The sequence below is a fragment of the Sus scrofa genome, chromosome 9 (genome assembly GCF_000003025.6).
Source record: "Sus scrofa isolate TJ Tabasco breed Duroc chromosome 9, Sscrofa11.1, whole genome shotgun sequence".
Classification (NCBI taxonomy): domain Eukaryota; kingdom Metazoa; phylum Chordata; class Mammalia; order Artiodactyla; family Suidae; genus Sus; species Sus scrofa.
In genome coordinates, this window is record NC_010451.4 from 3,198,468 (window position 1) to 3,224,486 (window position 26,019).

The 26,019-nt window shown below is 56.4% G+C and overlaps 1 protein-coding gene across 1 annotated transcript in view; it reads right to left on the reverse strand.

Annotated features, from left to right (window-relative positions):
- Positions 1-26,019, reverse strand: part of DNHD1 (dynein heavy chain domain 1) — a 65,886-nt gene that overhangs the window by 21,461 nt on the left and 18,406 nt on the right. Inside the window, 21 exon segments of the mRNA XM_021062338.1 lie at positions 4,656-4,941; positions 5,169-5,281; positions 5,284-5,360; positions 5,521-5,698; positions 5,854-6,171; positions 6,174-8,576; positions 8,579-8,738; positions 8,827-8,924; positions 9,222-9,347; positions 10,603-10,807; positions 11,321-11,415; positions 11,768-11,966; positions 12,059-12,186; positions 15,744-16,046; positions 16,049-16,232; positions 16,601-16,758; positions 21,351-21,594; positions 21,685-21,950; positions 23,947-23,998; positions 24,129-24,266; positions 24,356-24,610. Coding sequence (XP_020917997.1) covers positions 4,656-4,941; positions 5,169-5,281; positions 5,284-5,360; positions 5,521-5,698; positions 5,854-6,171; positions 6,174-8,576; positions 8,579-8,738; positions 8,827-8,924; positions 9,222-9,347; positions 10,603-10,807; positions 11,321-11,415; positions 11,768-11,966; positions 12,059-12,186; positions 15,744-16,046; positions 16,049-16,232; positions 16,601-16,758; positions 21,351-21,594; positions 21,685-21,950; positions 23,947-23,998; positions 24,129-24,266; positions 24,356-24,610 — 5,986 coding nt within the window.

The following is a 26,019-nucleotide window of genomic DNA, read 5'->3' on the forward strand; positions in this document are numbered from 1 at the left end:
TCAGCTCATGGCAACACTGGATCCTTAACCCACTGAGCGAAGCCAGGGATTGAACCTGCAACCTCGTGGATATTAGTCGGATTCATTTCCGATGCACCACGTCAGGAACTCCCCACATAACTTTCTTATGCATACCATTTGTATGATAACTCTTTTGCCTTTAATAAAATCTGTGTTTTGGAGTTCCCATGATGGCTCAGTGGAAACGAATCTGACTAGTATCCGGGAGGACGCAGGCTCAATCCCTGGCCTTGCTCAGTGGGTTAAGGATCTGGCATTGCCGTGAGCTGTGGTGTAGGTCACAGATGTGGCTTGGATCCCACATTGCTGTGGCTGTAGCATAGGCCAGCAACTACAGCATGAACTGGATACCTAGCCTGGGAACTTCCATATGCCACAGGTGCGGCCCTAAAAAGACAAAAAATAAAATCGGTGTCTCTCTCTTAAGGAGTTCCCTGGTGGTCTAGTGGTTAGGACCCTGCATTTGCACTGCTGAGGCTGTTCAATTCCCGGTCTGGAAACGGATCCATATCATGCTGCTGCAAAAACAACGACAACAAAACATACTAAAGTACATCTCTTAGAGAGCTTAGAGCTACTTCTCACTTTTTCATCTAGTCTGATAAGGCTGGCCTTTTATTTGGTGTGTTAGTCCATTTACATTTAGAAGAATCATTGGAGTTCCCGCCATGGCTCAGCGGTTAGTGAACCTGACTAGCAACAAAGAGGACATGGGTTCGATCCCTGGCCTCGCTCAGTGGGTTAAGGATCTGGCGTTGCCATGAGCTGTGGTGTAGGTCACAGATGCAGCTCGGATCCCACGTTGCTGTGGCTGTGGTGCAGGCCGACAGCTACAGCTCCGATTGGACCCCTGGCCTGGGAACCTCCATATGCTGCAGGCGTGGCCCTAAAGAGACAAAAAAAGAAGACAAAAAGACATTTAGAGCAGTCACTGATATGGTTGGTTTAAAATCCACTGTATTGTTGTCTTCTATTTGTCTGTTTTCACTCTGCTGTTGCCCATTTCTTGCTTTCTTTCATAGAACTGACATAGGTTCATATCCCGCTGGATTTCCTTCATTGGCTTTAGTCCTTCTCCTTGGTGTTAGTACTTAGTGACTTCTCCATGGCGAACAACAGGCCTCCTTAGCGCGTCCATATTTAGCTGTAACGCTCTTCCACTTCGCACTCGTATTTACTCCTCCCTCCTCCCATGTCACCGTAAGAACCTGCACGCGCGTAATTCAGCTTACGCGCTCTTCCCTACCCTACCCTTTTACTATCCTTCCAACTTTTTCCACACCTACCTACACCGACAACTCCATGTTATTTTATTTTTTGTCTTTTTAGGGCCATACCTCCGGCACATGGAAATTCCCAGGCTAGGGGCCGAATCAGAGTTGTAGCCGCTGGCCTACGCCACAGCCACAGCCAGAGCCATGCGGGAGCAGAGGCGCACCTGCAACCTACACCCCAGGTCACAGCAACGCCGGATCCTTAACCTAGGGAGCGAGGCCAGGGATTGAACCTGGGTCCTCGTGTATACTAGTCAGATTCGTTTGCCCTGAGCCACAATGGGAACTGCATCCACGGGATTTTAAACGAGCAGCTATGTTGGGAAGAAATTAAGAGACAAAACAGTATTTACAGGCGCCCGCACGTTTGCCGTCTCCGGTGCTCTTCATTCTTTCCTGCAGATCCGGGCTTCCATGCAGTGTTCTTTCCTCTAGACCCAAAAACCAGCTTTTGGCATTTCTGGCAGCACAGTGCTAGCAGCAGTGAATTTGCTCACATTTCATGGGTCGGGAATATTTTTATTTCATCTTCACTTATAATCGTTTCTTTACTGGATAGAAAATTCTAGGGTGACAGGGTGGGGGTTTTTTTTTTTTCCCCTTTTAGCACTTTAAAGCTGTTGTTCTACCACCCTCAGGGCTCTGTTGTTTTTCTTTTCTCTTCCTTTCTTTTTTGTGTCTTTTTAGGGCCATACCCACGGCATATGGAGGTTCCCAGGCTAGGCTCAGCTGCCAGCCTACACCACAGCCACAGCAACGTGGGATCCGAGCCACGTCTGCGACCCACACCAGAGCTCACGGCAATGCCGGATCCTTACCCCACTGAGCAAGGCCAGGGATCAAACTCGTGTCCTCATGGATGCTAGTCGGATTCGTTTCCGCTGAGCCACCAGGGGAAACTCAGGACTCTGTTGTTTCCGATGAGAGAGGTTAACTGTCATTCTTAATGTGGTTCATGTATATATAATGTGTCTTTTTATTTTTCCTCTGACCACTTTCAAAGTTCCTCTCTCTCTGGCTTTTTGGCAGTTTGACCATGATATTCCTAGATGTGTTTCTTTTTATGATCCTCCTTAAAGGAGAACCAAGATTTCTATACCTGAAAGTCAATGTTTTTAAAGAAATTTGGAAAAATGTAGGCCATCATTTCCTCAAAGGTATTTCTTGCCCTAGTCTCACTCTTTGTTCCTTCGGAAACTCTCGTTATATACACATTAGATTAAAGCTCTTTTCATGTTCAACTTTTTTGGTCTTTGGGGTTCACTGGCTCTTTTGCCATTTCCAATGTACTATTAAGCCACCCAGTGAATTTCTTCATTTCAGTTATAATCTCCACTTCTATAATTTCCATTTAGTTATTTTTGGTAGTTTTTATTTCTTTGCTGAGATTACCTCTGTGTTCACTCATTAAGCTCCTATCTCCCTTTCAGCACCTGACAGCTTTTATAGTAGCTGCTATAAAGTATTTGTCAAACTCGACGTCTAGACCATCTCAGGATCAGCTTTTATCAACTGTTTTCTCTTGACACAGTTTTCCTTTTTTTTTTTTTTTTTTCCTTTTTTGCCTTTTCTAGGGCTGCTCATGCAGCAGATGGAGGTTCCCAGGCTAGGGGTCGAATCAGAGCTGGAGCCGCTGGCCTACGCCAGAGCCACAGCAACGCAGGATCTGAGCCACCTCTGTGACCTCCACCACAGCTCACGGCAATGCCGGATCCTTAACCCACTGAGCAAGGGCAGGGACCGAACCTGCAACCTCATGGTTCCTCATTGGATTCGTTAACCGCTTTGCCACGTCAGGACCTCCGACAAAGTTTTCTTCTTGTTGTGTGGCTCTCGGTCTTCTGCTCTGTATGGCGTTTCGGTGGCTGCCACCCCAGGAGAGCTTTTACACTGCCAGCTGTGTGTACGTCACTCTATACGGTTGCTTGCCATGTTTTCAACCTTCCTGCTGAAATCTCTTCTCGGCTGCCAGTCACAGGTCTGGCGGTACCTCCTTTTACCCTTTCTGTTATCCAGCAACATCCCAATTCCTTGTGCAAATTCACTGAGAAGGCCAAATAATATAGTTGGAAAAAATTACTGGTTTGGAGCCAAGCAGACGTGAATATTCACTGTGATCTAATGCTTTCCGGCTAGAGTGTCTCGGTCAAGTTATAAAATCCTTCAGTTTCTTGGTCTTCAAAATCATCATAACAAACCTCCATCTCATTAGGCTTTATGGAGAATGTAGTATTCAATAAACGATTCCACTTGGCTCAGCTTTTCCGCACTGCTCCAGGGACTTCAGTGTCTAACCGGACAATCCACCTAAAGCTTTAGCGCATGGACTCCCTCAACTTCAATACCCTGTACCCGGGCTTCATTTTTGCCCATGCCCATGCCCACATTCTCCGAACCTGTCATCGTCTTAGGGAGGCAGATGACTTTAGAAACATCTAACTTCAGTAACCCAGACTTTCATCAGGATTTTGCCCCTTTCCTTTACTCTTACTGAGCATTTACTTCCTGCCAGGTCGTCAAAATGACTGAGACACCTCTCTGCTCTCATGAAGCTCAGAGTGGGACGGAAGTGAACATAGCGTCAGAAAACCAGGGTTGTCACGGATTTTTGGATAGGGCACAGGAGTGAGTGTTGACGCAAACCTGGAGGCGACACTGCCTGGGATTACTTATAAAGAATAAGTAGGATTTAGCCAGATAAACGGAGAGAAACGGCAGAGAGGATGGCGAGCCCAGAGCCCAGAGGCAGCCTGACTTACTGGATGCTTGTGCTGCATAGTTGAGTCCAGTTAGAACGCAGAGCACAAAAGTCTAGAGAAGGAAGACTCACCACAAGAAAGCTTTGCCCGAGCATCTTCCGAAGCTCTAGGCATGACTGTCTGAACCAGGGAAGATGAGTGGAAATAGGTGGAGAGGTTTGAGACGTACTCAAGGGGCAAAACTAGGACACGCGGTGACTGGACATGGTGAGAGGAGGAGCCACGTCCACAGGGGTTCTGGCTAAACTGACGAGACGGTACCAGCGGAGGGGGGTGCCATTACTAAGAGGGCATACGGAGCAGGGTTTGGGGGCAAGATAATGAGTTCAGGGTTGGATCTGAGATGCTGAAGGGACCAGAAACTGTTGGATAAATAGGTCTGGTGCTTAGAAGAGAATCTTGGCGGTGAAGATTTAGCAGTCAAAGCACAGAGATGGTGGATGAGGCCCTGCAAGAGATAAGGCTACTGAGGGAGCACAGGCAGATGGAGATGTTGAGAATGGAGCGCTGAGATTCAGCCTGTAGGAGTCTGTGAATACCGCCAGGGCTTTCACCGTCTCAAGAGGTGACAGTGACCTCTTCCCTCCTCCCAGCTCCTCACCGGAAGCAGCCAGGTGCAGATCTTCCAGCAGGAAGAGGATGCAGCCCTTAGAATCCTGCTGCGCAGGCCATGGGCTGGCCTGCGGTGGGCCCTGGACCCCTTGGCTCAGCAGGAGGCGGAGGTGGGTGGTCCTGACGGCCGGGTGGATGGGGCTGCACGTGTACGGGTGCTGTGGCGCCACTAGCGCCTCCACAAAGGCCGACTTCCCTGTTGCTGCCTCTCCAGCCAGCAGCACCGGCTGCCCCTCTGACAGGAGCAGGTCCACCACGTACAAGAGCCGTTCGGTCTGCAGGACAGGAGCAGGGCTTGCTGCGGCAGCACAGGGAGCGAGCTGAAGGGCAGAGCCTAGGAGCCCTGTATTCAAGCTGTTTGCAGACCCCTTCATGCGTTCTTGTGGTTATGAAAACACACCAAAGAACGGGAGCAGGTTGGCCTCGGCTGGGCCTAGGACACGAACCACCCCAGGGGAGCTCTTGGACCCCCAGCCCTGCCAAGTCCCCGCTGTCCTCACACCTGGGGAGAAGGATGGAAGGTGCCCGGAGCTCCCTTGATGTGGCTGCCCAGGTACTGGCCGGTGAAGGGGACTAGCGTCCCATCCTCAGGGCACACATGGAGGTCAAACACCGAGCTGAGGGTGGTGGCTCCGGGTAGTTGGACAGGCAGCTGATGGAATCTCTCATGAAGGCATCAAAGCGGGGCCAGAGCCTGTGCAGGCGGACAAAGGCCAAAGCGTCAGCTACGGCAGTTCCATCTTCAGGGCCCTCACACGCTCCACCCTCCCCTGACGACGTCTGTCGCCTGGTGCTGCCCCCGTGGGCAATTCCATCTCAGCCCTCTGCTGCCCCCTCCCCACCCCCGTAGACACCTGCAGGGAAGGTGGGCTCCAAAGCCCCAGATCAAAGCAAAGAGGAAGCTGCTGACGGCCAGAAGGTGCTCCCTGCGCTTGTTCGTCACAGCTTCGCTGTCGGCCTGACTCCGGGTCAGAAAGACGCTCTTGGAGGACCTGAAGCTTCGGGCCACAGGATCACTACAGCTGAGGTCCTCTGCAAAGGTCGCCATGGCCAGAACCGCAGCCCCGTAGCAAGAAGGGGAGGGGTGGGGAAGAGAGGAGGGGCTGGCTGTGACGCCCCGCTCTCAGGCCCCCGCTCTGCCCCCGCTCTCAAGGCCACGGAGCTCTCCGACGGACCCTTCCCTTCACCTGGGACATGTGCCTTGGCCTCCTCGTCTCCGCGCAGGTGTGGGTCAAGCAGACAACGCAAGATGCGGGCCAGGCTGGCGACTTCCGCCACCCCCGGGGAAATGGCCTGCCGCCCGTGTACCTGCAGCACAGAACTGGCACCCTGGCAGGTGAGGAATCGGAATGTGGCAGGTACCAGCACGTCAGCCAGGTGGTTGAGCTCCGTGATGGTCTGGAGCTGCAGTCGGTACTCACGGGGCAGAGCTGCCATCAGGACGCCCAGCCTGCCCTGCCACGTCTGCTCCCCGCCACACCAGACGAGGGCACAGCGGCCCACCGCGTGGGGGACATGCCTGTGGCATCTCCCACCTCCATCAAGAGGAAAGTACCCGGGGGCCGTGCTATCCGCTCACCGCTGGGGAGGCTGAGCTGGGGGGGGTCACCCAGGAGGCAGGTGACGCAGTCCAGCCAGGCAGCACTGGGAGCCCCGTCACACACGATCCAGCGCTGAATCCCTGCTGACTCCTGCACCTGCCCCTCTGGGCCCGCGGTCCTGTAGCGACTGGCTTCCCCGAGCAGACGTGGGAAGACGCCGTGGTGCCAGCAGGGGCCCTCCAGCCACCCCAGGAACTCCTGGGGGCTGAGCACACTGGGATACAGGTGTGCGATCTGCACAGGCCGGCAGCTCTGGGCTGCGGCGTCTTCCATGGCCACCAGCCTGTTCTGGATCTTATATAAGCTGTGCCAGCAAGCGGTCTTGCCGCTGCCTGCAGGGCCCAGGAGCAGAACGCCTGCAGCCTGGCCCAGGGCCTGGCCCAGCTGCTCGAGGGACCCCAGAATGTCAGGGCTGGGGTGCAGGCCTCCTTGCCGCAGCTCCTCCACCACCAGTGACCTCCTCAGCCTGGGGCTCCGAGGCTCTTCCGGCACCTGGCTGGCGGTGGGGAAGAGCCCACTGAGCAGCTTTTGGAGGTCGTGCAGGCGGACCCCACCCAGGACGCTGAACAGTGGGGAGCGTTGCAGGGCCTGCAGCAGGGTGGCCTCCTCGACGGCGGCTGGGCTGCGGACCTGCTCGGACTCGGGGTCCTCCTCCGTCGCGCTGAGAGCCTGGATCATGTCTTCCAGAACCTGCTTGAGGAGTGGCAAGCGGCAGGGCAGGGGCCCAGACGCCAGCTCCCGCTCTAGGGAGAAGAATCTGGATAGGCGGGTGGCCAGGCGGGAGGCATCCCGGATGCCCGCACCCAGCAGGGTCAGCTCTGCCACTTGCTGCAGGTCGGGCAGTGCCAAGGCCACAGGGCGCAGCAGCAGGCGCACGTTGGCAGGCAGGGCGGGGCTCAGCGCTCGCATCGTCAGGAGGCAGCCGAAGCCAAGGCGCAGGTCCACCTGGCGTTTCTCAAAGAAGCCACGGCCGAGGACCTGGGGGTGGGTGGGGTCCACAGTGCTGGTGTTTCGGGAAGCTTCTTGGTACAGTGGGGCGTAGAGGTGACGCAGTTCAGCCAAGCGCTGGCCCAGGGCAGAGAGCAAGCCGAGGGGCAAGTGCTGAGCCGCTCTCAGGAGCAGCCAGGCGCCGCCCTGCAGGGCGCCGTGCAGACAGCGGCTCAGGCTTCGGGCCTCTATCTGAGGAAAGCAGGGCAGCACCACTAGCTGGCGGCCCAGGGCCTGTGCCAGGCTCTTCACTGTGGCTGCCTTGCCCACACCGGCAGGGCCCAGCAGAGCCCCGCAGGCCACCTCCTCCAGGGCCAGCAGCAGCACCAGGGCTGGCCGCTCAGGGAGCAGGCTGGGCAGCAGCCCCAGCCTGGGACCCAGGTACTCATAGTTGTAGAAGACAGACCGGCCCAGCACGTCTATCCAGCACGCAGCTGGTGACAGAGAAGTCCTCGTAGGTGCGCTAGACGTGGGATCCTGCAGGAGGTTTTGGCAGGTGGTGTGAGGCGAACCCAGGTGGTACTTGAGTTGGCGGGCCCAGTGGAAGTCGGCCAGGTCGCTGACCTGGTGCTCCTGCAGCAGCTGTGCGATGTCCCGGTGAGCCACTGCCACAACCAGCAGGGCCCTGAGCAAGCTGCTCTGGCGGACAGAGGGTGGGGGCTGCTCACCCTGAGAGGCCCTCTGGGCCCGCACGAAATGCACCAGGACCTCGAGCTTGCGCACGTGCCAGGGGACCAGGGCCTGGGCCTTCCCTTCCAGCAGGGCCTCCTCCGTGCCGACCCGCCACACCACCTCCTCTGCCACCAGCACGCACTGCCACGGGAAGGCCTGTGCCAGGTCCAGCCAGTGCTGGACATACAGCTGCGGGGGCAGCTGGCTCTGCGGGGGCAGCTGCTTGAAGGCCTTGTCCAGGGCCGGGCCCAGAGCCAAGCGGGCAGCCACACAGTCCTGCAGCGTGTGCACCAGTGCCAGCCGCAGACACCGCTCCAGCGAGGCCAGCCACTTGGGGAGGTCTGGGTGCAGAGGGAGGGGCCCCCGCAGCGCCACCGCCTCCCCACCGGCCCCCAGCACCGCCAGGGCCTCCACCTGAATCCGCGTGCTGGAGCTTGCCTGCTGGGCACCTGTGTGTTTGGCCGTTTCGTGGGACCTGAAGCTCACGGCCTGCACAGGAGGGAAGCAGCGGCGCGCCCACAGCTGGGCCTCACAGGGCTCCAGCAGAGCGGACAGCAGGGCCACCAGTTCGCTGTCGCTGAGGAAGAAGAGGCGGGGGCAGCGAGCGCGCACGCCGTACAGCACGCTCTCCAGCGCCGCGATGATGCCTCCAGCTCCACGGAGCCGGCCTGCAGCGCTCGCTGCAGCTGCTGCCCTTGGAAATGAGGGCTCCGCCGGGCACTGGGCACGATGAGTGACAGAACCAAGGGGTCGGCCACAGACACCTGCATCAGGGCCCGGTACTGCTCATCCACAGCCTCGAAACGGGAGCGCTGCGGGAGGCAGACGATGCGAGTGAGGGCAGGGCCCCCACCGGGGCCCCGATCTGGTGCTGGCCCGCCGCCACAGCCCCTGCCCTACCAGGTCGGAGCCAGGGAACGGGGTCTTCATCTCATGCAGAACTCTGTTCAGAAAGATCCACTTCTGCTGGAAAGCCACCCACACCTGCAGCAGCGCGTCTGTGGGAGCAGCCAGGGGACACTAGGTGGGGGAGACTTGGGTTCCAGCTTCTGCAAGGGGGTCCAGACCACTCCTGCCCTCTTGGGGTGCCCCGCCCCCCAAAACTCTGGGCTTAGCAGCACCCAGGGAACTTACTCGAAGGAGAGAAAACCTGCGCCATCAATGAAGGCCGGGCCACTTCAGCCCCAGACGTGGCCTGAAGGAAGGCGGACCCCGCGCCGCCCTGGCCCAGCCCCACCCCTCCCGCGCCCTCAGGTCCCACCCACCCGAAGGCCACGCTAGAGGCCAGCACGCACCCAGGCCACGCATGATGGTCACCCACTCCAACGCCCTTCGGTTTAAGTCTCCCGACTTCTGGATGGCCAGGATCTTGACCAACACCTGAAGACTTTCCTGGATGGAGTCCTGCAGGCTGCTGTAATCTAAGGGGGCGGGGCTCCAGTGCTGAGCTGAGCTGAGCTGCCCGTCAGGAAGGGCAAGGACGGGGGGTGGGGGGCAGGGGGAACAGACACCCCAAAGGCACTGCCGCTCACAGACCCCAAACTATTCTCCAGAAGACACTATTTTCTTCCACTTGCTGAACCATATGCCCACCAAGAGTCAGGGTGTGTTTGCAAAAGTGTTGACGTGAGTTCTAATTTTCACTACAGAATTTAAGATTGTTTACCATGAACCATGGCTGGGAAAAGATGTGCTGTGGACACTGCGGCACCTTCGCTAAAGAAGGACCCATAAACACGGGACGATAAACTCAGGTAGGCAAGTCCGTTTTTAAAATTTCTGAAATTATAAGAAAAATCTAGAAAAGTTCTGGACTCGGGTAACTTCTGGAGCGTCCTCATGTTACTGCTCAACTTTACAGGAACCGAACGGGGAAAGAGCAGACAATGTACGAACGCGAGGAACGTCTCCCACTGACCGCGAGTCAGACAAAAGCTCCGGCCCTTAGGTTAAAAGGGAGGTAAATACATGCACAGTCTATGATTTAAGCCAAAATAAAAATCGCAAGCCCTGGATCCGTATTTTATGACTTTTCCTTATTTAACGTACTCTTTTGAACTCGCCAGTTGGGTTTCGATTGGGCTGGGTGAGAATTTCCCGTCCTGGCAGTTTCCTAATGACACCCTCTTTGGGGCTGTTCCCTCTGCCTGGCAAGCCCATCCCCCGTGCCCATCTGGCAAAGGCCTGCGCCTTCGGAAGCACGTGCGGCCTTTGCCTTAAGGGGAGGGAAGGTTTCTCCGACCCCCTGAGCCCCCACAGTTGGGCTTCTTTCTAGGACCCTACGGCCCTCAGTCGGGCGCTCCAGCACCCGGCCGTCCCTCTCTCCCTGCACCCGCCCGGGGCTCGCGAGGGCCAGGACTTGGCTCTGAAAGCCCGTCTCCTGTGTTAGGCTCAGAGGAGGCAGGACCGGAAGGAGTGAGCGGGCGCCACCCAGAGGACGGGGCATTGGCCGACGGAGAGCCAGGACTGTGAGGGATTCCGGAGGCGCCCAGAAAGGGGAGAGAGGGCCTCCGTTGAAGGGCCAGGGCCTGGGTGGGAGGGAGGGGCAGGGGAGCCCGAGGAAATTAGGACGATGAGAGCAGCATGGAGGCTACACTCTCAGAACAGGCCAGCTGAGGGCTCAGGCTGTGCGGGGGCTGCCCCGGGCTTTCACTGGGCCGCCAGGGCTGGTCTCACCTGAAAGGATGAAGGTGCCACTGTCCTTGGCCACCACCTCGCTCTGGGGGCTGCGGAGTGCTTTCCTGGAGCGCTCGGAGGCCGGGGGCTCGGGGGGCACGTGCAGGATGAAGTTGAGCAGCCGCAGCTGCCGCGCTTCCCAGGCCCGCTGCAGCCGCACCAGGGCCTCTTGGGCACGAACCCGTTGGTTTGCAGACTGCCAGATCTGGAAAACGGCTGGGTCTCAGGAACCAGGACTGGCTGGTGGCACAGGGCTAGCCTGGAGCTGGGACTCGGGAGCCAGGGCTCAGGGGAGTGGAGGTCTCAGACAGAGAGCCAGCCAGCAGGTGGCAAAGACAGGCCCCCAGGACCTCCTGTGACCTAAGGCTGCCACCTGAACCCCCTCTTTCGCAGGCTCCAGCTGAGCAGGCAATACCTCAGGCAGCTCGTGCTCTATGGGGACAGGGTGAGTGTTGGCGGAGAGCTGCCATCTTGTGTACCCAGAGCTTTGGGGCCGGGTGCGGGGGACATACTCTCAGAGTCTGGAACCCCCCCCTTAAGATCCCCATAGCGTCCAGGCAGGCTGGCGATCTCACCCCCCGCCCACCTCCACCCCAAGCCAGTGCCCACTATCCCCTTGTCTCAAGGGGCTAGGGGCCCTAACTGGCTCCATGGGAGCTTAACACACAGGTCGTGGGCTTGCATCACCCTTCCTCTGGGGTGGGGGTGGGGGGCCCACCTTATTGATTCGGTCTGTAAACTCCAGCAGTGGACAAGTGAGCAGCTGGCCCAGTGTCAGGAGCTCTGTGTTGTGGAGAGGGCCTAGTCCTAAGGCTGCGGAGAGAGGGACAGGCAGGCAGCACCTGCTATTGGCAGAGCCCAGCCCAGGCCAGTCCAGTGGGTCTCAAAGCAGCACAGAGACAGCCAAGGTCCAGAGCACAGCTCAGCGTCCAGAGCTAAGGCTCCAGCCTGCGTCCAGCCCAGGTCGGCAGAGAGGGCCCACACGGCAGTGCGGAAGGTTAAAAGTGTCTGTCCCTGTGGGGAAGGGGGTTCTGGCCCCGGGGGGATGGCCGGGCCAGCCGGGAGGAGTGGTGGAGCAACCAGAACCGGAACTGGGACCGAGCTGTTGCACTGCTCAGCCTCACGTCCCTCCCTCAGCTTCGGCTCTGACTCTGCCCACACCTACCTCGCAGGAGGGCTTGGAAGTCGAGGTTCTGCAGCTGGAGGCTGCCCAGCTTGCTGAGCAGCGGCAGGAGGCTGCGGAACTCCTCCAGCACGTGCATGCAGCGCTGCAGCACCGGGCTATGCAGCCCGAGGGCTGTGCCCATCCCGGCCGCCTCTGTGAGCCAGCCGTCTGTCCTCTCCTGGGCCATGGCCAGGTTGAACTGCAGGGAGAAAGGCTCGCTGGAGACCCTCCCCGCCCGCCCCCTGCCCCCGCAGACTCTCCACTCCCAGATGCAGCTCAGGAAAGCGTCACCTTGGCCAAAGCCGTGCACTTCCACTCGCTGATGTTTTCAGAGACGACTCGGTACAGGTGCCAGATGCGCTGCTGCTGAACGATCGGACGGGTCCCGCAGACTGGCAAGGGCACGGGCCCCTCGTCCCCTGTGGGAGAGGGCTGGCTGAGGCCCGGCCATGTGTGGGGCCGGCGGGGGGGGCATGACCGGGGTGGGACAGTCAAGAGCCCCTAATGAAAGTGCTGGTGGGGGCATGGGGGGGGGGTGAGGTTGTCCAGAGCTGCTCAGTACAACCGTCCAAGGGAGAGTTGGTTCCAGGAGAGAGCATCTAGGAAAATGTGACAGTGACACAAAGATGGACCCGCTTCTGCTGGTCTCCATCTCACTTAACCACTCCAGCCACACTACGCTCTATCCTTTCAGTTTTGTGGGGGGCCGCACCCGCGGCATGTGGAGGTTCCCAGGCTAGGGGTCAAATCGGAGCTGCAGCGCTGGCCTACACCACAGCCACAGCCACGCCAGGTCTGAGCTGTGTCTGCGACCTACGCTAGAGCTCAGGGCAACACCGGATCTTTAACCCATTGAGCGAGGCCAGAGATTGAAACTGGGTGTCCTCATGGATACTAGTCAGATTCGTTTCTGCTGCACCACGACAGGAAGTCCAGTGCCAGGTTCTTAACCCACTAAGCTACCAGGGAACTCCCAGGTGCATCTTCTTGAATGAGAAAAAAGTGAAAACGCTGCAGCCAGATGCTGAGAGCCATGTACCATACATGTGCCAGCATCGTCTGTCATGGAGGTCAGAGCGTTTAAAGACTGAGAATCACCAGGCTATCAGAGCTCTGACCTGACCAAAAACCCAAAGAAAACAAACCAACCCCCACATCACACACAAACAAAAAAGTCAATGAAAACTCTTTAAATCTTCCTTTGTCTGAACGCAAAAGATCCTGCTAGAGACCCGTACAATCCCCGAGAGCAGCTGTCTCGACATTAAACCCTGCGCCAGTGAAGAACTTTCTCCGTGAGAAGGAGCACACGTAACGTCTCCAGACACACGAGCCAATGAAGACAAACTTGAGGATGATCTACTCACTAAATTCCACTGCATTTTTAAACTGTTTTCTCTGGAAATGCTATCAAATTCTTTAAGTTGCAAGAAAACATAGTAAAAAGAGTTCCTGTATATCTTTGATCAAGATCACCTTTTGGGAGTTCCCGTTGTGGCGCAGTGGTTAACGAATCCGACCAGGAACCAAGAGGTTGCGGGTTCGATCCCTGGCCTGGCTCAGTGGGTTAAGGTCCCGGCGTTGCCACGTGCTGTGGTGTAGGTCACAGACGCGGCTCGGATTCCACGTTGCTGTGGCTGTGGTGTAGGCCGGTGGCTATGGCTCCAACTGGACCCCCAGCCTGGGAACCTCCATGTGCTGCGGGTGTGGCCCTAGAAAAGGCAAAGATCCAACAAACAAAAGATCACCTTTTGTTAATATTTTGCCCATTTTTCTTTACCATTTGTGTTTACATGCTGTGTGTGTGTCTGGGCAGGTGTGCATACACACACACACACACACAGTTTGTTTCTGAACTATTAAAAGCTAACGTATATATATCATGTCCCTTGGCCCCCAAACACTCAAGTGCGTACTTCCCATGAAAAGGGATGTCCTCTTCCTTAACTTGAGCACAATTACCAGCTTCACACACGACGCTGGTAGAACACCTTTATCTGATCTCCTGTCCATCTCCAATTTGTCAGCTGACCTCGCAAACGCTCCAGAGCCTCTCTTCCCTCAAGCAGAGCAGCACCCCGCTCAGTCAAGCAGCACGTGGGCTCGTCACGTCTCTTCCACTTGTAACACAGACATTTTTGGAGCATACGGTCCCCTTTCTCCCTTTTTTTGTTAATAGAAACTGTGTGTGGGGGATCCTTTTCACGGTGGAGGCTGTTCATGCCTGTGGGTCCCCTGAGCGCCACGACTGCGGGAGCATCGCGTCCAGCGGCCTCTCACCCGCCCTCCCCGGGGAGGTTCAGTGGGATCCCCTGTGATTGGCTGCCCTGTTTCTACAACAAATTGTTGCTGTTCTTTTATTCTCCTTTGCAACTAAGCAGTCATCACTGAGGGCAACTCTCTAAGCTGGTGCAAACAGTCCGCTCCTCATCAAATCTGCCCCCGCAGTCGGTGTCGACGGATGAGCCTGACTCCATCCGCTATTTACCGTGAAGGTTACAAGACCATGGTTCTCCCTCTCCGGCCCTCCGGCCACACTGACCAGTCCATCCTACCGCCAGCACGAGGTCCCATCTCCCCCTCGCTGACTTGTCTACTCACGACGGATCAACACGCCTGTTTTGGTGGGAGTTAACTTTGTACTTTACTTTGGGGCTCGGATGATCCCAGATTTGACCGGTTGGTGTGTTCCATGGCCTTGGGACACATCCCGTCACTTTTGAAAAGAAGTTAACACTTCCTTACTTTCTGGCTTAAAAAGACATCCCATGCTCCTCTTGCACCTACCCTGCCACGGCCTGGGAATCACGCACTCTCTGAGGAGCCCTGAGTCCTGTTAGTGGCAAATGGTACCAGAAACTGAGAGCTGGGCACAAGGTGGCTCCTTGCTATCGGGCGTCTTTGCTTCTTGGCCTCTTCAGTTGACAGAGGCAGGAAATACACATGTATGCACACGTATACACGTACACATGTGCACCGAATCACACAAAACAACATGTGTGTGCTTCAAAATGCAATGGAAACTACAGAGTAGACACCACAGAAAACGGACGCTCATAAGACGAGCTCCCATTTCCCCAGAACTAAAAGAAATGAAAAATAAATAAAGGAACAAGTGATGACGAAGAAAAGAAATGGAGAGAGCCAGAAAACCCAACATACAAATAGGAATTCTGCAAGGAGATTGGAGCAATTATAGCAGCCATCACCAAATAAGGGAAAAACAAACTGCCTACAAAGGAAGCAAATCAGATTGATATCAAATTTGCCCACAAGTAATAAACATCAGAAGACAGCAACACAGTATCTCGGTTTGGAGAAAAACAATTTGTGACTTTAGAATTAACTACTTAGGGGTTTCTGTCATGGCACAGCAGAAATGAATCCGATTAGGAACCATGAGGTTGCGAATTCAATCCCTGGCCTCGCTCAGTGGGTTAAGGATCTGGTGTTGCCACGAGCTGTGGTGTAGGTTGCAGACCCGGCTCTGATCCTGTGTTGCTGTGGCTGTGGCGTAGGCCAGCAACTACAGCTCCGATTGGACCCTTAGCGTGGGAACCTCCATATGCTGCAGGTGTGGCCCTAAAAGGATAGAGACCAAAAAAAAAAAAAAAAAGAATTCACTATTTAGCCAAGCTGTGATATACCAACATTACAAAATCATTCTTACTCTTAAGAACCCGACATAGCCCCCATGAGGATGCAAGTTCGATCCCTGGCCTCCATCAGTGGGGTAAGGATCTGGCATTGCTGTGGCTGTGGTGTAGGCTGGCAGCTAAAACTCCAGTCAGACCTCTAGCCTGGGAACTTCCGTATGCTGAGGGTGCAGCCCTAAAGAAATAAGTAAATAAGTAAAAGGGACTGAGACGAAGGTATGCGACTCCCGAGACATGCTCAGGGCCGCCTGGGACGATCCCTTGGTCCCAGCCCTGATCTCAGCCGAGGGCCCATCCCGGGCGGAGGGGCGCCCCGGTACCAGTGAAGGTGGCATAGGCGTGGTGCAGTTCGCCGAGGTAGCTGGCTGTGCTCTGGAACTGACGCTCCAGGGAGATGAGCTGGCGCTCGGTGCTCCTCTGCTCCTGCTCAGGGTCCATGAAGGGGCCGGACAGCGCCTTCTCGACCAGGCCCTCCAGCTCTGCCAGCGCCGCCACCATCAGCTGCTGCAGCTTGGGCACGATGGCATGTCCCTTGCTGAGCAGGAACTCGGTGGCCTGGCTCTTCTCGAACTGGAATGATTCCCACGCGTCCAGAAGCTGCGGTGGTGGGGGGGGGAGTCGAGTGGCTGTGGGGGGGGAGGGGCAGGGGCGGGGCCCCGGGGGGACGCGCGCCGCCTTCTCACCGAGACGTCCAGCGCCTCGTTCTCGGCGTTGAAGAGACCGAAGTGGTCGCGGACCAGTTCAGAGAGCGACCGCGTGTATCCCATTCGCTCCTCCAGCTCCGCGTACCGCTGGTTGGCCTCGTTCAGCTGCAGGGACCACAGCATGGGACCAGCACCCCCCATCCCCGCCCCTCACCAGCCCCGGGCAGCTCTCTGGGTGCCAACTGCTAGAGGTGCCAGGCCCGGGCAGCCACCTTTCAACCAACGAGATGAGGGCCCTCGGGGATCAGACTCCCCCATCTGACCCGGGTCTCCCGGGAGACGGCCCAGTTCCTCCCGCACCAAGTCATCACCCTGATGGCAGGGCCCTGGATCCCTGGGAGCCAGGACAGAGAGCATGAGAGCCGTTTAAGAGCATCAAGCCGCATGGGGAGCTCAGCTGAATCCTGAAGAAGGTGCTGAGAGCGGGGCGCTGGGCCCTGGATGAGCTGGGAAGGAAGGGCCTGCCAGCTCACCTTCTGGGAGCACCATGCGATGGCGTGGATGTCTGAGCTGATGGATTGGAAGGCCTTCAGGAAATCCGTGAGCTCTGCTATCAGCTGCTGACTGCCTCTCCGGCACTCGCTCTGCACCTGTTCAAGAATGTCCTTCCGGATGCTCGCCAGCTGGGACTCTGCAGGCGGGAGAGAGCAGCCACTAGGGGGCGCAGTGCCCGGGCTCGCCGGTCCAGGGTGGGGGGCAGGTGGGAGGGGAGGCCAGACCCTGAATGTGCTCCTGCAGTCACTGAACACCTCTTGGACCCCTGCCTGCCCCATGTCCAGGCAGCTGCAGGGCCCCAGGGCCTGTGCTGGGCCCCAGCAGACAAGCACAAGGAGTGGGGCCCGCAGGGTTCCCACGATAAGGCAGCAGAGACATGCCAATGTGATAAATGCTCCTCGAGGAACCCTCCGCCTGGCGTGGGGAAGGGGACCTTGCAGCGGGACGTGCTGAGTGGTCACGGCTCCCAGGGGCCCGCCAAGCAGATGAGAGCACCTGCAAAGGCACGGGAAGCCATGTCCGCGGGTGCAGAAGGCCACCCCAGAGAAGCGTCTTCTGTCTGGGGGGTCTCACTGCCTCTGCTCTAGGAGAAAAGATGCGTGTAGAATCTGCCTTTTGTTTTAAGGATTAAAGGAAAGAAGCTGTCAGGTGGGCCTAGAAAATAATCTTGGAAGCTGCCTTTGTCAACAGGAACAAGTCCACTGTCACCGAGGGCAGGAATACCACCAGTGTGATGCCACTGATCGTGGGAAGCACCATCACTGTACCCACACCACGAAAAACACGATGATGCCATGCCATCTCTTATACGGCACCTCTCAAGTTCAGAGATGCTAACGTCTGCACAGGGCAGCAAGATATAGAAAACAGGGCACGCAGGGTATAGCACTAAATAACAGCGTACGGAGTGCCCACTACAAGCCAGACACAGTGTAACTACTCTGCCAGGATTAACCCAGGCTATCCCCGCAGAACCCTTTGTTCCTATTTAAATATAAGCAAAGGGAAGCTCAGAGGTTAACTAACTTTACCAGCATCACACAAAGGCAGAGCGAGGATTCAAACCCGGCTCCACTCTGTTATATGTTTTGCTCTGAGGGTGAAAAGCAAGTTGACTGACCTCCCCGAGCATCTCTGCAACCGGGAAGTGGGACAGTGGGTTCCAGCGGCAGGTAACTGAGACAAACTGAGGACGGGCCTTTTGGAGCTCTGGAGAGAGTCACCAATAGGACTCAGCACCAAGAGCTGAGACTGAGAAAAGCAAGGCTTAGGGGGTCTTCGAGGGATACCCAAGGTTTGGCAGAACACAAAGATACGAACTGACCCTTTTACAGACGACCCCACTGGCCTATGACAGGAGCTGGGCCGCCGCCAACAGTGCGGCTGTCAGACCAGCGGCCCGGGCAGGTGAAGCCAGCCAGGAGCTCGACGGTGCCACCGTGTGGCGTAAAGGAGCAGCAGACTGAGAAGAGGCCAGGGCTCCCGGGCGTGGCCTTCGGAGGTGGATTTGAGAGGGATTCAGGAGGCAGAAGATCTGGTGACAGGCTGGATGTGGTGGCATCAGGGAGAGGGAAGAGTAAAGGATGAACTCAAGTTTCTGATGAGATCGATTCACAAAAGAGGGTAATCAGTCATGTGCGATTCAAGGAAGCGGATAAGAAGATAAAATTAGATCAACAAGAAGGATGAGTACAGAGGAAGGGGATGAGATGAACTGAAGAAACTCAGGCACCTCCTGTATGCCATACTCGGTGACAGGAATACTGCAAGTGACAGCTCATGTGATCCTCCTCTCCACAACCCGAGCGACCACGTGCTCGTGCTACAAACAGAGAAACCGAAGCCACCCAAACCAGTAAACAAACAGCCGTGACTCTGAACTCGGCTTCTCTCTCCCCATCTGTCCATCTTGAAGAGGCCGGTTAACCCTGGACGAGGGGCCAAGAAGCCAACAGCCTAGAAAGGACACAGACTTCCTGAGCCGCAGTGGAGCTAAGCCTGCCCGAAGCAGGGTCAGAAAGACAGTGGCCACGGACAGGCCCTCCTGCTCCGGCCTTGCTAGCCTGCGCCCCGGGGGTTCGGGAGGGAGGGTGGGGGATGGAGTGGGGAGTTCTGTGGCCCAGAAGGTACTGAAGAAGGCATGCGCTTTTATCGGTGGAAGGGCAGGGGCAGAAGGCAAGGTCGTTCCGGCAGACTCTTTCCTGTCCAGCTCCAAGGCCTCCCACCATCATAAAGGAAGCAGGCCCGGGGGCCGCAGGTCTGAGAGCATCCCGTCTCTGCAGGAAGCAAACACGACTGGCCACTGTCTTCCTTGCGTGTTAGTGACCAAACAGAACAACCTCCCTGTCTCCTAGAAGGACAAACCGCCGGCTTCCCAATCTACTCCACCCACCGTGCATCTGCAGCGCCATCTCAGTGGAGGCACGTAGCTCGTAAACAGTAGCATGAGGGAGTACCCGCTGTGGCGCAGCGGGTTAAGGATCTGGCGTCATCTCTGTGGCAGTGCAGATTTCATCCCCAGCCCAGCGCAGTGGGTTAAGGATTCAGTGTTGCCACAGCTATGGCGCAGGTCACAGCTGCAGTTCATATTCCATCCCTGGCCTGGGAACCTCCGGAGGATGCAGGTGCGGCCGAAAAAGACAAAATAAGAATAAAAAAGAACGGTAGCATGAGACCACCTTCCCGTGGGCAGGGAGGAAAGGAGGCACAAGACCGTTTTGAACCAGGGAGACCAACAGCTGGGCCTTGGCCTGGTGGGGCTATAGGCAGACCTGTCAGAGGGCAACTGAGATGAGCTGGGGGGGGGGGGAGACAGCAGAGTGGACCTGAGCTCCCTCTCCATAGCCTTGGGAAGCTACCTCCACCCCCCCTCCACCCCCACAGGCTGCCTGTACGCTCAGGTGAATGAGATGGTCACAGCAGAGCCGAAATCCTGGTGCCATGTGTTGTGGCAGGAGGAGGGCCACATGTAATGTCCCAAGTCCCCCACAGCTCCCAGATGGGGTACAGAGGGCAGGAGAGCTGAGAGCCAGTGGGCCCGGATGGGGGGCCTGTGTGGAGGGGCAAGGGCCAGCCTCAGACACCTCGGATAAAGGGTCCCTAAGGCCCCCAGGCTGTGTGGTGTCCGCCGGAGCCAAGGCCGGGCTGCGTCAGCAAAGGCAGCAGCCCCTCTGGGCTCCTACCAGCAAGAGAACACAGGCCAGGTTCGGCTGCACCGGGAGCAGCGAGGCCAGAGCAGGACGGACACCAGGAGGGGCGCTGCCTCAGGGAGGCGCCGGCCGCCAGTGAAGAGGCCTCTCCAACGCCGGGTACCAGCGTGGGAGGAAAAGGAGCAGAGGACACTTGAGAATAAAAACAACCTGGACGATCGTATGAATGCTGGACTGACCAGCTACCCAGAATGGACGGAATTAGATGACCAGCGCTGCTTTAGATGGAAAAGGCTTTCACTTTCGGCTGGGCTACAGCTGTCCCTCGGGGGACTGGCCCTGGGACCCCTGCGGGTACCAAAGTCCACACGTGCTCAGCTCCCTAATATAAAATGGCGTAGCATTTACTTATAACTTATATACATCCTTTCATAGTCTTTTTTATTTTGGCCACACCTGCAGCATGCAGAATTTCCTGGGCCAGGGATCCAACCCATGCCACAGCAGTGACAAAGCTGTATCCTAATCGGCTGGGCCACCAGGCAACTCCATCTCATACACTTTATTATTTTTTTTTATTATTTTTTGTCTTTTTAGGGCCAAATCTGCGGCATATGGAGGTCCCATAGCCACAGCAATGCAGGATCTGAGTGAGCTGCGTCTGCGACCTACACCACAGCTCACAGCAATGCTGGATCCTTAATCCACTAAGAGAGGCTGGGAATTGAACCTGCGTCCTCATGGATACTAGTCAGATTTGTTTCTGCTGAGCCATGATGGGAACTCCCATCTCTTATATACTTTAAATCTCTAGTTTACTTGTAATGCCTGATATGATGTAAGTACTACGTAAATAATTCTAAGTACAATGTAAGTGCTGTCTGAACAGCTGTCAGTTCAAGTTTTGCTTTTTTGAATTTTCTGGAATTTTATCTGCAGATGCAGAACAGGCAGCTATGGAGGGCCAGCTGTACGTTCTTCTACCATCAGCAGAATTTGGGGCTACAGAGTAATCCAAGATCAGGTAACGAGAGCTACTTTTTACATGTAATGTCGTGTTGGTTTTGACTGCAACATGTGGGGAAGGGCCCCCGTGATGCCTGGGAGTCTCTGTACAGAAACCGAGTCCTCAGGAGTTTGTATCATGGCTCAGTGGGTTACGAGCCTGACTAGTATCCATGAGGATGCAAGTTTGATCCCTGGCCTAGCTCAGTGCGTTGAGGATCCTGCGTTGCTGTGGCTGTGGTGTTGGCCGGCGGTTGTAGCTCCAATTAGACCCCTAGCCTGGGAACTTCATATGCTGCACCTGCGGCCCTAAAGAAAAAGAAAGAAAAAGACTAGAAAGTGTCAGGTGACAGGGACATTAGTCCTGAGGAGCGTGGGGAAGGAGCAGAGCCATGACAGAGGCGCTGGCCTCTGAAGCCATCACACCTTCCGTGCAAAGGGAAGGGGCTGAGACCGGGGGCTTTGGAGGCTCTGCAGGTCCAACGAGCGGCCTGCACCAAGGTCCCGGGAGGACAGTGCGGGCCCAAGGAGAGCAGAGGAGAGGGAGGGAGGGAGCGGGACAGGCAGCACTCACCCATCTCGCCCCGTACTTCGTGGCAGCTCAGCAGCAGCAACCTGCCTTTGGTGATCACCTCCGTGGGCACACTGGCCACGCGGGTCTGCCAGTCACTCAGGCGGCTCACCAGCATCACGTAGTTCTTGATGGGACAGCCCCGCATGGACTCCAGCTTCTGAGGCCCCCAGGCTCGCAGGAATTCGTAAATGCCTGCCATCCAGTGGTGGTCCCTGCAGAAGTCCTGCACCTCCTGCAGCATGCCCTGGGGGCAGACGAGGTGCTTGGGGCAGAGCCCGGCAGCTATGATGGGAACAGGCGGGCACCACCCCACCCTCTAAGCCTCTGTCCTCACCTCCAGCAGGGCCTGCTGTGTAGCCAGTGCCTGCTGGATCCGAGGGTTGTTGTCCAGGTCCTCTTGCAGCTGTTTATAATCGGGGGGCAGGTACTGGCCCCGCAGCCGGTGCCCGCAGACCTCCAGGGCTTCGGTAACGGTGCGGGACTTCCAGGGCCACACGGATCCTATATTCGGGCCGCAAAACATGTCCACAGCCTCCCTGGGCTGGCCCTGGAACCTGGGCATCACGAACTCCGCGTCTGAGTCCTCCTCGTCGTCGTCTTCTGGCGGGGCACAGGCCGTAACTGTCCACAAGTGCCCCCGGGGGCCACACACAACCGCTCTCTACCCTGAGTGTGTACACACATCGCACACACACACCACCTCTGCTCGTGAGTTTACACATACATCATATCAGAAACACAGTACCAGACCCACCAAGGCAACGGATCAGTTAGGGTCTGGGGACCGAACAGAATTTCCTCCAGCGGTCTAAGCAGGGAGGGGATTATTACTAAAGAATATTGCGTGGCTGGTGAATAACTGTGAGAGCCGAAAAGCAAAAACACTCCAGGCCAAGTGTCCAGGCCTCTGCTCTGCTTGGCAAACGGGGAGGTCACAGCCCTGCCGCCAGCTACCTGAGCAGCTGGCTCTAAAGGACCATGACCCTGCCAGCAGGACGGACGGACGGCGTCCTCCCTGCCGCGCTCCCCTCCTTACCTCGGCTCTGAACTGAAGGCACCTACGGAGCTCAGTCCCTCCTCCTCTGCAGAACAGAGGAGGAGCGAAGGCAGCAGAGCAGACCAGCCCTCAGCATCTGCCCTAAAGAGCGTCCTTGAACCTGGCCTCCCCCTTCACTGCCTAGAAACGGGTCACCTGCCACTTTCAGTACCTTGTTAAATCTCTGCACAGAAGGGCCTCTGTTGGTTACTAGTCAGGTTCCCAACCACTGAGCCACAACAAGAAGTCCCTATAACAACTTTTAATGCCAGAGAAAACGGAGTAAGATCGTTTAGACACGGCAAAGAAGACTACGTGAGGCAATGATTTTGTATCTCGTAACACTGCCTCTCAAAGGGTACAAACTATGGTCCACACAGAACTTGAGAATTTCGCTCCCACAAGCCCTTCCTGAGGAATCCGCACAGAGGATGAACTGCAGACAAGCACAATTACTAACAGAGACATCAACACAAGGACTGCTGTTGAGATTGAATGCGTTGTTGCTGGTGGAATGTTATGCCCAGGAGCTCCCTTTGTGGCTCAGTGATTAACGAACCCTGCTAGCATCCGAAAGGACACAGGTTCAATCCCTGGCCTCGCTTAGTGGGTTAAGGATCCGGTGTTGCTGTGGCCCTGGTGCAGGCTGGTGGCTATAGCTCCGACTGGACTCCTAGCTTGGGAACCTCCATATGCCACAGGTGCAGCCCTAAAAAAAAAAAAAAAAAAAAAAAAAAGAAATCACCAGGAAAGTTATGCCCATTTTATAGATTAGTAAACTAACACGTCTGATTTCAGAGCCCTTCCTTTTTCCATGTACCATGTACAACAAATACCAATAGTCCTTGTCAATTAACCTAGATTCATCCATCTGAGAAAAAAATGTGCCCCAGCTGGTGTGATTTGTAAAAGACACCAGCTCCTTTCAATGACCTTTCTTTTTCCTTCCTTCCTCGTCCCTGTTTCCCAAAGGTAACGCCGTGTCTTTTCGTCGTCCTAAGGAAAACATGCGGGTGGAACGGAACTGGAAGAGCACCTACGCCTCCATCGGTAGTGAACGATGTGAGTGAAAGTGGTGAACGGTTGTCCTGGCGACAGCGTTACACCAAGTGAAGGACACGGGAAGGTGTGTCTCCCCCTCCTGGTGATGATCGAGCGAGAGGATGACAACCAACAACGACCGGACCCGTGAAACTGCTCAGTAACGCGAACCAACTACACCAGAGGCCGTGCAAGGCAGCAGGAAATAAAGCCAACACTGAACAGGCAGGGGTCTTCAGACCCGTACACGTTAACTCAGCAAGCACCCCAACGGCACGTGAAATCCTGGACTAGAGCCTCCTGGAGTTAGGACGAAGCAGTCACACGCCTTCGTACACTCCTCACCACGCTCAGGTGTGTACACACACGCACACAGGCCCACACACAAGTGAGCAAAAACACGCCCCCTCCCTGCTACTCCCGCGCGTGCGCAGAGCCAGGTTGCAGGTGCTCCAACCACACCCGGTGCCCGACTCTCCCTCTCCCGCCTTCCTCCCACCGCCCAGGGCGCCTCCATACCCTCAGAACACAGGAAATCCCAGGGCGTATTCGGGTCCGGCGACTGCATCACCTTCAGGCCAAGGTTCAGAGAAGGGGCAGAAAGAGCAGTGAGTGTTTGGACCAGGCTGACAGCTTGCGATTTTAGGCAGAGGCTGCCAAGTGGGAAATCCTGCAGGCAGCCCCTGCCCCCTCCAGAATACCTTCAGGGCAGAGGCCACGATGGACCTCAGGGCCCCAGTCATAATCTGGATCATATTTTCAAGGCAGGGCTCGTGAGCCAGCTGGCCACAACTGTCGAAGACCAGCTGGGCAGAGAGAAAGGGCTTCCACCTTGGGGCCTGCAGAGAAGGGGCAGGAGAGGTGAGAGTCTGGCCCCCTCCGGCCTGGATGGCCCGCCCGCCTCCACACGTGCCACCCTCCGCCTCGCCTGCAGGATGTTGGCCACAAAAGAGGTAACCTCCTCCTCTACGATGGACACGAGGGTCTGGCAAATCATGAAGTCTACCAGGCGGGCCAGCTTCCCCATCTGCAGCAGCCAGGCCTCTGCCCGCCTCAGCTTCCGCTCCAGCTGCTGGCACTGTACCCGCTGAAGGTACACGGAGCCCTGGCCTGTCCTTGTCCTCCTGCAGTTTTTCACTCGCTCCTGCAAGCCCTGCTGCATGCGGTACGTATCCTCGTGAATCTGGCAGCACAGAGAGGAAAGCTCGCTGGAGCAAGGGGGACGGGAGCAACGTGGCCGCCCCCTGGTCTGCGTCAGACTCTCAGGGCTTGGAGCCTCGAGCCTAGAACCTAGACATGCATGTAAAGGGCTGCTTTTCAGCGGAGATTGGCCCCGGAAATCTTTCAGTGGCCACAGAAGATGTGCCACGGGGAACTTGTACTGAGACGCTACAGTGAGCCGACGTGACAGGCCAGGCCTGTCTGCTAAAAGCCCCCGGGGTGGGGCTCCAACGGGAAAGTCGCGCATGAGTAAAGAGAGGTTCACAGCACACAGATTAGACACAGACAAAGAGCTGAGCGAGGCTCAGCAGTTATTGCGGGATACGGAGTCCAGGCACTAGGCCCGGCGATGCGGCCTCTGCTGACCAGCATCCCTCCGCCGCACGTGCCAACGGGGGCTCTCTCCGGCCACAGACAGACTTTCTACTGGGGGATGGGGGTGTCGGATAAAAGTTGGGAGCCTCTCTGGGGGTTCTTGGCCTATCTGGGAAGTGCCTCAGCCTGCAAAGGCCGCTGATAGTTGCCTCCCCTCTGGGCCTGTCCTGCTGAGGGGCAGAGGGGAAGCATGGAAAAATTCGCTTGGCCAGATGGACCTGCGGTCCTTGCTGCTCTCCTGTTCTCTCTGCTGCTCAAGGGGGCTTGTGGTTAGAACTACGAGGTGTTGGTGAATTGTATTCTGCTCACCCTAAGCTCAGATGCCAATCGTCTGAGACCCAGACATAAGGCAGGGGACCCAAGCAAGCAGCATGCCAGACCAACAGGCCTCGGGCTTCGCGAGGTGCCCTCTTCTGCGCTCTGGCAATACCCTCCAGTCCCAGTGCTCCCATGGCACAGTTCTGAGTCCAGGGCACCATGACCTAGTCACTCACGTGACTTGTCCACCACCCTGTCACCTTGCAAGGAGGACACCTTATTTCACGTCTACTGCTTAGTGCCTGGCACGGTCAGTTCCATAGGAAATATTTCTAGCAAGAATGTATCACCACACTTGGTGACTGCAACTCACTCTCAAACAGCTCAGGAAAACAATGCATATAGACACAGAGAAAGAAAAAGAGCATAAATGATAACACAAAAGGGACAAAAATAATCTGGGTTAAAGGTATATGAGTGTTTATCACACTATCCTTGCAACTCTCCTAATAAGTCTGAAATTTATATCAAAGTTAAAAGTTACACAAGAGGAGTTCCTGTCATGGCTCAGTGGTTAACAAATCCGACTAGAAACCATGAGATTGCAGGTTTGATCCCTGGCCTTGCTCAGTGGGTTAAGGATCTGGCGTTGCCGTGAGTGGCAGTGTAGGTCGCAGACATGGCTCAGATCCCGTGTTGCTGTGGCTGTGGTGTAGGCCGGCAGCTACAGCTCCGATT